The sequence below is a fragment of the Mastomys coucha genome, unplaced genomic scaffold, assembly GCF_008632895.1.
Source record: "Mastomys coucha isolate ucsf_1 unplaced genomic scaffold, UCSF_Mcou_1 pScaffold2, whole genome shotgun sequence".
Classification (NCBI taxonomy): Eukaryota; Metazoa; Chordata; class Mammalia; order Rodentia; family Muridae; genus Mastomys; species Mastomys coucha.
Window position 1 is genome coordinate 1232214 of NW_022196902.1, and position 12808 is coordinate 1245021.

Sequence of the window (12808 nt, forward strand, 5' to 3'; positions counted from 1 at the left end):
AAAATAAGGAAGCATCAGAGTTTTTTTTTTTTATAAAACATGACTGAAAAAGAGAAAAAGTTTATGTCAGACAGACTGGCTCTGTAGGCATAGACAGGAACGTAAAGTCATGGATAGAGAATGGCTTCCAACAATCAGGAAGGAGAAGACCTAGCCCACAAAACTCTCCACAGTATGAGACATGGAAACTCCCTCCATTCTTGCTCCATATTGTATTTGAAGATGGCAGTGTGCAGGAAAAGTCTAGGTTCCAATTCCTGCAGCCATCATGAAAGTCCTGATTGAAAAGGTACCATTTTGGTCATCTTCAAACAGTATCCATGATATAAAGGCATTCTGGTGGGAAAAGAGGTCAGACTGTCTCTATCTGTGGGTAAAACGATCTTATGCAGAGAAAACGGACAAGTCACACGGGGCCATAAACTTGTGCACACCATCAGGGAAACCAAACCAGCAAGGCGGTAGGTGACAAGCCCAACACACTGAGATAAAGCTGCACAGTCAGCTGAGGGAATTAAAAGAATGATTCTATTTACAAAAACACTAAAAATAATGAAAGCTCAGGAGTAGACATAATGAAAAATGCTTCTACAATGAAACCTGCAAAATATTCCTGGCAGACACTAAAAAGACATCAATGAGTGGAAAGATGTCCCATGTTCATGGATTAGAAAACTTTCTATTTTGCTCTATAGGTGTATTCTCAGGTCAGGTGCCATTTCAATGAGAATCATTTTTTTTTTGTTGTTGGTTTTGTTGTCGTTGTTGTTTCGAGACAGGGTTTCTCTGTATAGCCCTGGCTGTCCTGAAACTCACTCTGTAGACCAGGCTGGCCTCGAACTCAGAAATCCGCCTGTCTCTGCCTCCCAAGTGCTGGGATTAAAGGAGTGCGCCGCCACTGCCCGGCTCAGTGAGAATCTTAATGGCAACAACTTTTGTAGAAATAGAAAAAATCTACCCTAAAATTCATATGGAATCTCAAGGGATTTCAAATAGTCAAATCAAGTTTTTAGAAATAAACAAAGGGGCCTGAGAGATGACTTGGGGCTTAAGAGAGCTTTTGGCTCTTGCCAAGAAACCAGATGCCATTCCCAACAGGGAGTCTGGGGGCTCACAGCTGCCTATAACTCCAGTTCCGGGTGATGTAGCACCTTCATCTGGCCTCTATGAGCACTACATGCACATGTGCATATGCACACATATGCCCACAGACACAAACACATAGTTTTAAAATACAAATAATTTAAAGGGGTAAACAAAATTGGAAGAGCCCCATTTTACAAGTTCAAACCTTACTGCAAAGCTACAGTGGTCAGTCAGATGCCAGTAAAAGAACCGATTGAAAGAGAGGCAGCCCACACAAGGATAGTCACTTAATTTTCGAAAAAGGATGCCAACGCCACTTAATGGGAAAATACCAGCAAAGAGATTCTGGAAAACTGGATTTCCACAAACAGATGAGTTTTTAACTTAATGTGTATTAAAAAAAAAAAAACCCGTAAGTTCTAAAAAATCTACAAAACCACCAGCAGAAAACGAGGTGATATCATCGTCACCACCTCCACATTGTTTTGGCAGTGATGGCATGGATAGAACACCCAAAGCATGAGCAATAGGAAAAAGGATGAGAACAGAATTTTGAAATTAAAACATCAGTATCAAAAATACCATCAACATAGTAAAAAATCCACCCACAGGATGGGAGAAAATAACAGAGGTGTTTTTGTTGTTAATGCATTAAACAAACAAACAAACAAACAAACAAAAACAAGCAAAAACCAAAAAGACATGGGTCACAGGTCATGGGTCACTGGTCACAAGTGCCAAGGACTTGAATAAACCTTTCCCCAAAGACAAACAAATGGCCGACAGTCCCCCGAAAAGATGTTCAACTCTGATAATCAATTATTAGGGAAATGCAAACCAAAAATTTTACATTTCACAGCTATTATCAAGAAATTAGGAAAAAAAAAGTATTGGTGAGAAAGAATTTGGAGCTCCTGGACACTGCAGACAGTGTACTTTACATTTACTGTAGAAAACATGTGGAAGTTGTCAGAAAGTTAAATGCAGATTACTAGTTATTCTGAGTCTTTAGTCATATATTTAACTCCATAGAACTCCATTTAACTCCATACAAAGCAGACAGTGTAGCCAGAGGTATTTTATCAGCATTGTTCACAATATTTAAAGGGTGGCTCCACTCTATAAATTGTGCCTATCAACAGATGTGTCGGTAAACTAAATAAGAATCTGCATTAGATGCTGTGGTCCTGAGATCCAACAGACACAGGACAGACAAACACTACTATGGAGCAATTCCACTCTTAAGAGACACAAAGTACAGGAGTGGTTGCCAGAGCCTGGGGGTAGAAGCAATGGATGCTTATGGAAGAAATTTCTGTGTAGGAAGACATGAAGCCTCTGGAAGTGGACCATGGTCCCCAATGTGAGCACACTTGCGGAAGCTGAATTGAACACTAAAAGATGGTTAATGTGGAAGTGCTGTTTGCTATGCATAGTTAGCCATCATTTACAAACAAAATCCAAGAAAGTGAGTCTGAACGACAGGATTCTGACTTGGCTGAGACAGTACCAGGAGGAGAGGTCTATGGAAAGAGACCTTAGAAAGAAACACAAAGGTTGAGCCAGCTCAGGCTGACCTTCATCAGCACAAATGGTCAAGCCACTTGGGGACATGGACTCACATTGCAGGTGGATGAGCCATCCAGGGTCGGGTAGGAGCCATCGGGCCAGTCTGCGGGGTCCAAGGCAGATGACTGACGGTGCTGGGCCTCGTACTCCTTCAGCTGCAACAAGAACATATGAAAGACTGAAGTGCAATAATGCTCATGTACTGCTGTGGACCCCACAGCAGAGATCACATAGAACTTCCCCACGCTGGTGACGGAGACCCAGGGCTAGCTAGACAAAGCTAAGCCTTCCAGAGCCACAGAACAGAGTGTGGAACCCTGCCTTTGGGTTTCAAATCAGAGCAACAGACACAACAGACTCTCAGTGAGCTGTTCCAAAAGGAACCTTGGTTTTCTTCCTCTAACACCAAAACTTGTTTTGTCCGTAAGTCTGAAACCAGGAACTTTCTATAGCATAGGTCCACACGTATACATCCAAAAGTACGTCCTTCCTCTCAGAGCACAGTGGAAGAGGCCAACGACACCCAAATATCAAAGGGAGAATGCCTGAGAAACAAACTTTTAGAAATGTCAGGGCAAGGCTAGGGATGTTGCTCAAATAGCAGAGCGCTGGCCTCATCTGCAAGCATCCCCAGGTTCAATTCCCCAGCATCACACAAGGTAGGCATGGAAAGGGTGGCTGTCATCACAGCATAGAGCAGCAGAGGCACCAGGAGACCTGGCCTGCTTCATTCAAGGCTATGGCCCTTCTGTCTATCAATATCACCTAACAGACGTGAAAGAGCTCACTAGGGACTTTGAACACCAAGGACAGAATAACAAAGACAAGAAACAAACAAACAAACAGAACACCTTTCAGAGCTGCTGAAAATGTAGGTTTAGAAACTCAGTGTTTAAGCATTAGGAAAAAGCAAAACGAACACAGAAAGGAAAGGAAATATCACAGAACAGAGAGCAAATATGACAAAATTGAGCAGTGGCTCTTTCCGAACGCCGAGTGCGAGCAGGTCTAGGGAGGTCTGTGCAGGGCACAGTGGAGTGGCCCTCAGCTCTCCAGACACCTAAGCTGTCACTGCAGTCACACCTCCTTGTAATTTAATCTTCAGATCCAAATGAAGACATTGATCAAACCGTGTTCCACGAAGCAAGCAAGTTAAAGAGAGAGAAACAGCCTGACATCAAGGGATTACAATGCTCCTCGGCCGGAGCTGTCACTAGCCAAAACGCAAATGTCCTCCCTCGCATTATTGAAAACCCGAATGTCTCTTTTACCTGTGCCTGTGGGAGGGGGAGGAGGGAGGAGGAAGACAGCACTGCTTATGGAATAAAAGACCTGGATGTAGACACTAACTACCACTGGTAGCCTGGGATAGGTCACTGAGCCTCCCCCCCACCCCCACCCCGCAGTCTCATCTTCTCCTCTGGGACAACAGGAGATCCACTGAACCCTTGTCAGAAGCTCGCTCCTACAATCAAGCTGACACAGCAGAGCTCTCAACACACATCTATGTACAAATACAGCCCCGTGACTACCACCCTTGTGGCTTCAAGCAAGCATGCAGCTCACATTAAAAGCATATGGCCCGAAGTTCCTGCTGTTAGTGACACTAATCATTTTAATCATACAGGTATCACCAGGGACATCTCCACTGTCCTCATCTTTATAGTGTCTTTCTGGGCTGATCCCTCCATCTGGATGTGTGCTTTCTGAAATGCTATCCCCTCCCTGCATGCTTGGGAAGAAATGTCAGGTGGAAAGGGATCCTTCTAAAAATGTCAGTTTTGTCTGGGTCTCTACTCTATCCCTACAGCCAATCTTAGCCCCAGCTACCAGGAGTCACTAAATAAGCTTTCTCTTCAAGTGAAACACTAAGAAACAAATTCCTAACTGGGCAACTGTAAGCTGACAAGCTTTTTAATCTCTGAAGGACTTTATTTTTGACTTACACAGACAAAGCTTAGGAGCAGGCGTGTGTTGTCAGATGAATAAATATGTAATTTAGTAATTAGGTCATGGCAAGGGTAGCAGCTTTTTGGGGTTTTGTTTTTTTTGTTTTGTTTTTTGTTTTTGGTTTTTGGTTTTTCTCTGTGTAGCCCTGGCTGTCCTGGAACTCACTCTGTAGACCAGGCTGTCCTAAAACTCAGAAATCCGCCTGCCTCTGCCTCCCAAGTGCTGGGATTAAAGGTGTGTGCCACCACCGCCCGGGTACAGCTTCAGTTTTAAGAGTTTTATTTTCAAGAAAGTAAGACTACAATGCCATGGGTATGTGCTCACTCCCTCCCTCTTTGTCTGTCTCTGTCTCTCTCTGTCTCTGTCTCTCCCTCTCTCCCTCCCTCCCTCCCTCCCCCACCACCCCTCTCTCTCCCTCTCTCTCTCTCCCATCCAGACACTATCCAGAAAGTTGAAAGCTATTGAGTGCAGCTTCCCTGTGCTGTTATGCAAACACCCCTGGACCATCTCAAACATGGTGCTCTGAAAGAGCCTCTACCCAGCTTTGCTAGGTGAAACTTGCTCACTTTTCAAAAGCATTTAACTTTTCTTTCTTTTTTTTTTTCCTTAAAACTAACAATATATGTTTTCTATGACACAGGCCCATTGTGTTGTGGCTGAGTATCCCCACAATAAAATAAGCATGGCTTAGCTCTCTCCAATGCTTTATGTGTGAGTCCAGTCCCTGTTTTAACCTAATATTCCACCCACATAATTGCACAAATCACCCAGATAAATGAATGATTCATACATTCCCTGTATGTCATGGAACTTTCTAGTCCATGAAGACTCGAACTTAATTGCCAACAGTTATTTGAGTACTTAAAATTAGTACTTGCTAATAATTGTACTATTCAGAAACCACCAAATACCTAGATCCTCATAAATGTTTAATCTTTTTTTTACAAACAAAAGTGACTTCCTTAAAGCCCAAAGCATGTGTCTACCACAAAACTCCTAGAAAATGTTTGACACGCCATTTTCTCGGACAGAACCATTCAGCTAATATAGAAATCATCTACAAGCCATCTTAAGCTATCTCTTGACATTTAAAAATGACAGAATCCTGAACGGAGAGGAGTTCTGTGAAATCTGTGGCTGTACCAGAGACGGGGCAAAGGTCACCAAGCCAATGGCAGCCAGGCAGCAGGCAGTTCTGAAACCTCACATAAGGCTTGGCCGCCTTAGGCGCTCTTCTAACTTCTGTCTAGCTGATAAAATTAGGAGCTCATTTTTCCCCTCCGTTTCTTCTCCAAGTTTGAAAGTACTCCTTGTTTCCTTGCTCCAAGGAAGCAAGCGAATGTCTTCCCACGAAACTCTCATGCCAAACACAGGTGCCGCGACATGGCCTTGTACATCTATCTGCATTCTGATGATGGGTTTTGCTATTTGAATGGTGGGGCCGCCCAACTCCCCAGGAGGCAAGAAAAGCTCCTCCTCACCACAAGGAAAATACATATAGGTGGGCTCCTCTTATCTGCATTTCCTACTAGGAAGTCTGCTAGACTTTCCCCCAATGCTGGGGATACACGAGGAACCTTGATACTCAGAGCGTGCTTGTGCGCATGCGCACATTAGCTATTAGATTCCCAGACCCTCTGGTGCCCCACCCATTTTTAGCTGATGCTCACAAGTAAAACTGAATGCCTGCACTCTTACCCTGGCGAGCGCTTCTTCAATGGTGATCATTTTCTCCTTGACCATCATCATTAGCTGAATCCGCTCCTCGTCACTCATCGTAATCTCACTGGCCACATAGCCCACATCTTCTCCTGGGGATTAAAGACAGATAAACACCAATGAGGGATGAAGCAACCCTCCAGCCTGGAAGCTCCTCATCTTGGGCGAGGGAGGGACGTTCCTCGGGTACCCTGTCGACCTTGCATGCTGTGGCTGGATAATAGCGATGGAGAGCCAAGCTGCTTGTCTGCGAGCCGAAGCCCATCTCTTTGGGAAGTGCTTGCTAAGAACGTGTGTGAGTTACCACAGCAGCAATCCTCCCAAATGACCAGAACTGGTGAGACAGGCCTTCCAGACATGGTACAATGTAGCCAGGGAACTTCTTATTGCAGGTGGACCAGGAATCGTATTTAAACACTCAAGTTGACCAGAAAGGCTTTACCAGGCTTCTTTGGGTTAGTAGTTTACCAAGTGAAATATGAATGAGGAGGAAGTCAAGCCGCAGAACCAAGCCTGCTGAGCCTGATTCAACCGTCTTCCTCTACTGAGCTATGTGGGCACTGTTCTCACAGAATAAACACATAAATAAAGCCAAATGCTAAGCATGCCAGCCTCGTGGAGGGCAAGGACTACAGCTAGCTACATCTGCAGTCACATGGGCCTGCCGTTGTGCCAGGCAGCCACCATCTAATTTAGAGCTGAAGGCCACCAGGACTACAGGGGAAAAGACGTTCCCACTGGGTCCTTCTAAAAAGCCTTTCCTCACACGGCAAACAACGCCACTCCTCTTGAGCTCCACCGGTCAGCTGTATCTTTGGTTATCTTGTGGGAAAGAATGTAGTGACAGTAGGCTAGCACACATACCAGGCGGATGCCATATTGTAGGCCCCATTCCCTCTCCTCAGCCCCATCTTCCTCTAACACACTTCTGTGGCATCTGGTATCATCGGGACCTCAGCGAGGGCTCTGCATACCCTACTTAGACATAGACAGGACTAAAGGCTACTTGAAGACTCAAGGGAAACCACAGTGGGGGGACCTGGCTTGCAATTTGTGTTCCCTGTGGCTCTGAGTCTCACTTCCACCTTGTAACCAGTCAGTTCTGAGGAACCCCTCCAGTCCCTTCTGATAGTCATCTGCTTGTGGGAAAGTGAAAGGACCTGCTGCATGTGGAGAGAGGCCTACTCGTTTGATCCATTTTACTACCTGGGTTAAGTGACATGGAACTGGTCTGGTGTTTCACAAACCCATGTGAACTGCTAACTCACTCACTCTATCTATCTATCTATCTATCTATCTATCTATCTATCTATCTATCTATCTATCTATCTTTCTATCTAATCTACCTACCTACCTACCTGACTTCTTAATGTCTGTATGCATGGTTCTGTATAAGTGAATGGTACAAAATGTGAATGCTCACAAAGGGCAGAAAGGGACATCAGACTCCTCTGGCTCTGGAGTTACATCAGATTCCCCTGGCTCTGGAGTTACATATAACTTCAGCTGCCTGCTCTAAGTACTAGGAATGAAACTCTGGCCCTTTGGAAGAGCAGCAAGTGCTCTTAACCGCCGAGCCCTCTCCCTAGGCCCTGCCCCCTCTCTTTACTGCCTTCTTTCTCCACAGCCAGCTTTCTAAGTAATGCTTTGTCAGAATGCAAAGTCTATTTGAAAGCACAGAGAATTCTGGGTCTCTTCCAAAACAGAAAGCTGGGAAATTGTTGAAGAATAACTCTCTCAAAGTGGGAAAACTAAAAACAGTCACTTGAGAGCTGTCTGAAAACTCAGGTGTGCAGAGAGGGAATCGAAAAGTCCACGGCCAAGTCTCTGGTGTCTGGGTGGAAGCGACTGGGGAGACTTCAGGCCAGGAGAGGTCATGTCATTGTGTAAAAGGAAAGGAGTGTCAGGGGTGGACAGCAAAACATGTTCATTCATTGATAACCCCTTTCAGTCAGACAGGAATGTGGAAGTCAGTGTGTCCTGGTTTCCTTTGTGAATACTGGGAGAAATGTAAATCACAGAACCCGGGCTCCAGGGGACGACATATTTATTTGCTATCTAAACAAAAACAAAGGCGAGGCCTGGAGAAAGGGCAGAGCTCCCTTCAACAGAGCAGCCAGCTAAATTCTCATGATGTCAGACCCAGAGAGGGTTTCCAGGGGCAACAACCCCATAACTGTCCCTGTCACAGAGCAAAAGTTGAGAAGAATACACAGGCTCCAAGTGGGGGTATGCACTGGAGGGTCCAAAACTAACAAGCGCAAAGATTCCCTTGACCTCTTGGGGTCAGTGCTTGGCAAGTTGAAGAGAAAAATCAGGGTGGCTGGTGTGAGGGGGACATTTGCAGACTTAGTCCCTGGTGTCAGAAGACCACTAGCTCTGTCTAGTTATGTTCTCATCGAGTTCAGGGAACTCATGGGGTCAAAATCTTGAAGTCATGAAAGGAATGTCGGAAAAGTTGAGTATTTTGCACTACAAGTGATGAGTTAATCCTACATTGCAGAGGGTGGGGTGGGGGGGTCCATTGAAATCAGGGATGGGGCTTCTGAGTCTCAGGAAGCCACAAGGACCCACGGTGCAAGGCCACATCACCATACCTTTCGAAGTCTGTCTCATTATTCCTTTCTGGTTCTTTCGGAAATTCTGCCAGAAGTATTTATTTTTCTTCTTCCAATCTCCTTTGCCTTTAAGAAAGAAACAAAGAAAAGGAGAGGGAGAGGGAGAGGGAGAGGGAGAGGGCACAAGCAGTAAATTCACTAATACCAAAAGTAGTCTCTTTCTTACAATGTCAAAGCTTGAACAAATACACTGATTTCACAAAAAGATGGTTTTTCGGTTTGTGAAAGGCGGGAGAAATAGTATAAAATAAAAGTTGGTTAAAAGAAATGCAAATTTGCTAGTAGCAACAAAAAAAAGGAAGAAGAAAAGAAAGGCTTGGTAGGGTTAAGAAAAGCAATACAGAAACATCGGAAGGGCGGGAAAGGCGTGCGTTCCTGCGCTCACTTTGAAGTTTGTTTAACCAGCCTGCCTTCTGCCTTGTATTGTGGCTCACTCCTGCCCTTTGGTGGCAGCCACAATTATTCCCACTCTGCCACAAATAGAAGGCTTGCAGAAGTCCACATTGTTTTGTTTTGTTCCTGCTGCCTGCCCACCATTGCTTTCTCTTTCTCTTATTCCAAACTTAATGAAGAAAATACATCGGCTATTATGGCCTAGTATGTGCTGGTCAGCACAGGTTAGCCAGCCTGGGTTCTGTTTAGTGACACGGATCTATAGCCCAAGTAAGGCATGGTCCCCACCTCTGTGATCACCTTCTTGGTGATCAACATACAGATTAACAAAGTCACAAAGACAAGAAAAACAGAGGCCGGTCATGCTTGGATTTCTCCTAGCTCACTGCCTCTTTGACGTCCCTCCCATCTCAGACTAGGATCAGGTGATTCAGCAATGAAAATAAATTTGCCATCGATAAGACATTTTTTTTAAAATCTATTAGGGTTCTAGGAATTGACAATACAACATACATTTTTAAAAGCAAACAGAAAGGCTGGATGATAGCTTAGCCAGTGACGAAATTGTTTTTACAAGCATGAGAAGCAAAGTTCAACCTCCCGGAATCCATAAGCTTGAAGCTGGGCATAGTGGGACATACTTAAAACCCCATCACCAGATAGACAGAAACAAACGGGTCCTTCTGGCTCCTGGGCCAGCCAGTCTAGTGACCTGGTGTGCTTTAGGCCAATGAGAGACTCAAACAACCAGGCTCCTGAGTAATGACAGCCAAGGTTTCTGTCTGTGTTTCTCTGTCTCTCTGTCTCTGTCTCTGTCTGTCTCTGTCTCTCTCTCTCTGTCTCTGTCTCTCTGTCTCTCTGTCTCTCTCTCTCTCTCTCTCTCTCTCTCTGTCTCTCTCTCTCTCTCTCTCTCACACACACACACACACACTTTTAAAAGGCAAACATAAGGGAAGACAGTCAGTGAATGGGAAGGGACGTTCTCTATTCTTTAAAAAGAAGAGTCAGTGGCAGCCATGGCTGCCACTGTGATGATGTGGCACGCCCAGAGCAGCAGCTCTGTCTCCATTTGGTTGTCTGTCTGGTTGCCCTGTGACCACTGGAAATAAGGCCCAACAAAGTGGCAGCTCCCACAGTCTAGACTGGTGGTGCCAAGCAATGATGCATGGAGTAGCCATGTGGGAACCCCATCTCTGGTGCTCCCAAGCTAGCAAGGGTGGCATTTGTCAAAACAGGATGTCCTCATTTATATGCCGACAGCCCTGGAGGCCTGGGAAAGAAATCCCAAGCCCTTCTCCCTTAGGTTTCCTAGGTTCTCCGGTCCTCGAGGCTAGCTTCATGGGGTCTGCTGCCGGCAAGGGAACCCTGAAAGCAGATGTCAGCCTGATCTGCTGAGTAAAGTAAGAGTAAAAGCAGATTCAGTGTCGGTCATTTGGCCTTTCCTTAGGGAGGAGGCTGCAGTGCACTTCTCTAGCTATAAGCTGTATTCCTTTCCTTCTCTCTCATATATGTATGTGCCTCCTGAGCACTGGGATTAGAGGCGTGTGCTATCACACCCAGCTCATAGTCTGCTTCTGTAAAATGGAGATAATGAAAAATAGCTAACATCTTGCCAGCACTTACAGTACCTAAGCCCTTAGCTATTTAATAGTGTATCTCACTCAAGTCTCATGTTTCTACTCCTCCTCCTTTTCAATAGCAACAGGGCCCTGTATATCTCAGGCTGGCCCAGAACTCAGTACCTTCCCGCCTCGGGCTCCCGTGTGCTGCGATTAATACCATGTTCACTGCTGGGTGAGCATTTATAATTCCAGTCCTGGTGGCCAGGGCTCAGTCCTCACTATCCATCCACCCTCTAGCCTTTGCTATAGCAAGAGTAGACCTTATATGCAGTTTATAATGCCTACACATTCCAAATGTCAGAGGGCATCATCAGAGAAACAAACTTAAGAAATTCTCTGACAGTGTCATGTGTTTGTGACAGAGAAAACTATGAAGATCTAGCAAAAAGGCAGGCGAGTGCGATCTGATGCAGAAGGAAGCCTCTCTCTGTTAACAATATTGATCAGGTAGAAATATTCATAAAGTATGTAGACCAAGATGCTACTTGTACATTCAAAAGAACAATTCACAATGGCAAAAATAGAAGGAAATTGTATGTCAGATACCAAGGCCAGAGAGATGACTTAGCCAATAGAGTGCTTGGTAAAAAAGCATCCACAATAAAAAAAAAAAAAATCACAGCATGGTGGCATGTGTCTACAACCCTAATGCCAGGGAGAAAGACAGGCAGGTTCGCCCAGAGTCTGCTGGCCAGCTGGACTACTTCAAACTGGTGGAGCTCCAAATGTGAGAGATCTCCCAAAAAGTAAAGGTCCACATCTAGTGTGGACCTCAACTACACACACACATGCACATACATACACATAGAAACACACGCACGTACATCTTTTTACAGTGCTTGTTTCTGAGTTAACAGATGGTGACTGATGATGACTGATGATGATGATGATGATGATGATATTACTACTTCAACAAGGTCTACAACTCTACAGGTCTATCTATCTTCTATAAGCTATGAAAATAAAATAATTCAATTAAATACTTAAAATCAAGGGCAGTGGTACTGACCTACACAGCCGTCCTCTGAGTTTGATTTATGGAGAGGGTACCTAGAAAAGAAAACAAAATGCATATATATTACTAGAGAGCCTCGGTTTTCTGGGATTTTTCACTGAAACCTTTCTCATCTGTTGGCCCTTGGCCTAACAGTGCTTGATGACGGCCAGGGAAACTTTACAAGGACTCTTCCCAGCTATCTGCCAAGGTCCCAGAAAATGGGTACCAATTGTCAATACTTATTGATAAAAGATCCAGTCTAAAGCAGGACTTGTATTTAAACAGTAGACTATGAGTGTCACTACAGATTGTCTGTGAGCTCAGTGCTGGTTAAGGTCTTGCCACTGGGACATCTATAGGGAACATGAGAAAGAATAAACACACCACACCGAGCATATCAACACCACAGCACAGTAGCTGCTTGGCAGCTGGAAAAAAAAAGTGTACGCAGGGAAGGCGGGAGATGCCGTCAAAGTGAGACTCAATACCCAGGTGGAGGAGCCGTCGGTAGAGAGCTCCTGTAGTTGGTGACTTCCAGCTGGCAAAGATGACAGTTGGCTTTGCCAGATCTTGCAAGGCTCAGAATCAAGCCAGAAATCTGCCAGTGAGGGCTTCACGCTTTTACGTCAGGGTAGATTTTTAAAAATGGGTCCAAGTTAATCAGCCTGTGTCTGTTGGACATCCCACCTTGAGCCAGGCTGTCAGCGTGAGACAGCTGACCCCGGTAACCCCAGGTAATGTGGAATAGCAAGAGCCTAAAGCCAGTGAGTGAGGTGCCTCTCTGGGAAACCCTCAGACAACACCAACCTAGAGCGTGATAGCAGGAAAAGCAAAGAATATTAAAATGGAAGCGG

General features: G+C 45.0%; 1 protein-coding gene across 5 annotated transcripts in view; it reads right to left on the reverse strand.

Moving 5' to 3' along the window:
* Positions 1-12808, reverse strand: part of Sash1 (SAM and SH3 domain containing 1) — a 314087-nt gene that overhangs the window by 54914 nt on the left and 246365 nt on the right. For all 5 annotated transcript variants that reach the window (XM_031380357.1, XM_031380358.1, XM_031380356.1 and 2 more), the window contains 4 exons: positions 11967-12007; positions 8922-9008; positions 6304-6416; positions 2709-2810 (listed from right to left, as the gene is read on the reverse strand). In XM_031380357.1, the coding sequence (XP_031236217.1) occupies positions 2709-2810; positions 6304-6416; positions 8922-9008; positions 11967-12007 (343 nt within the window). The remainder of the gene's footprint in view (positions 1-2708; positions 2811-6303; positions 6417-8921; positions 9009-11966; positions 12008-12808) is intronic.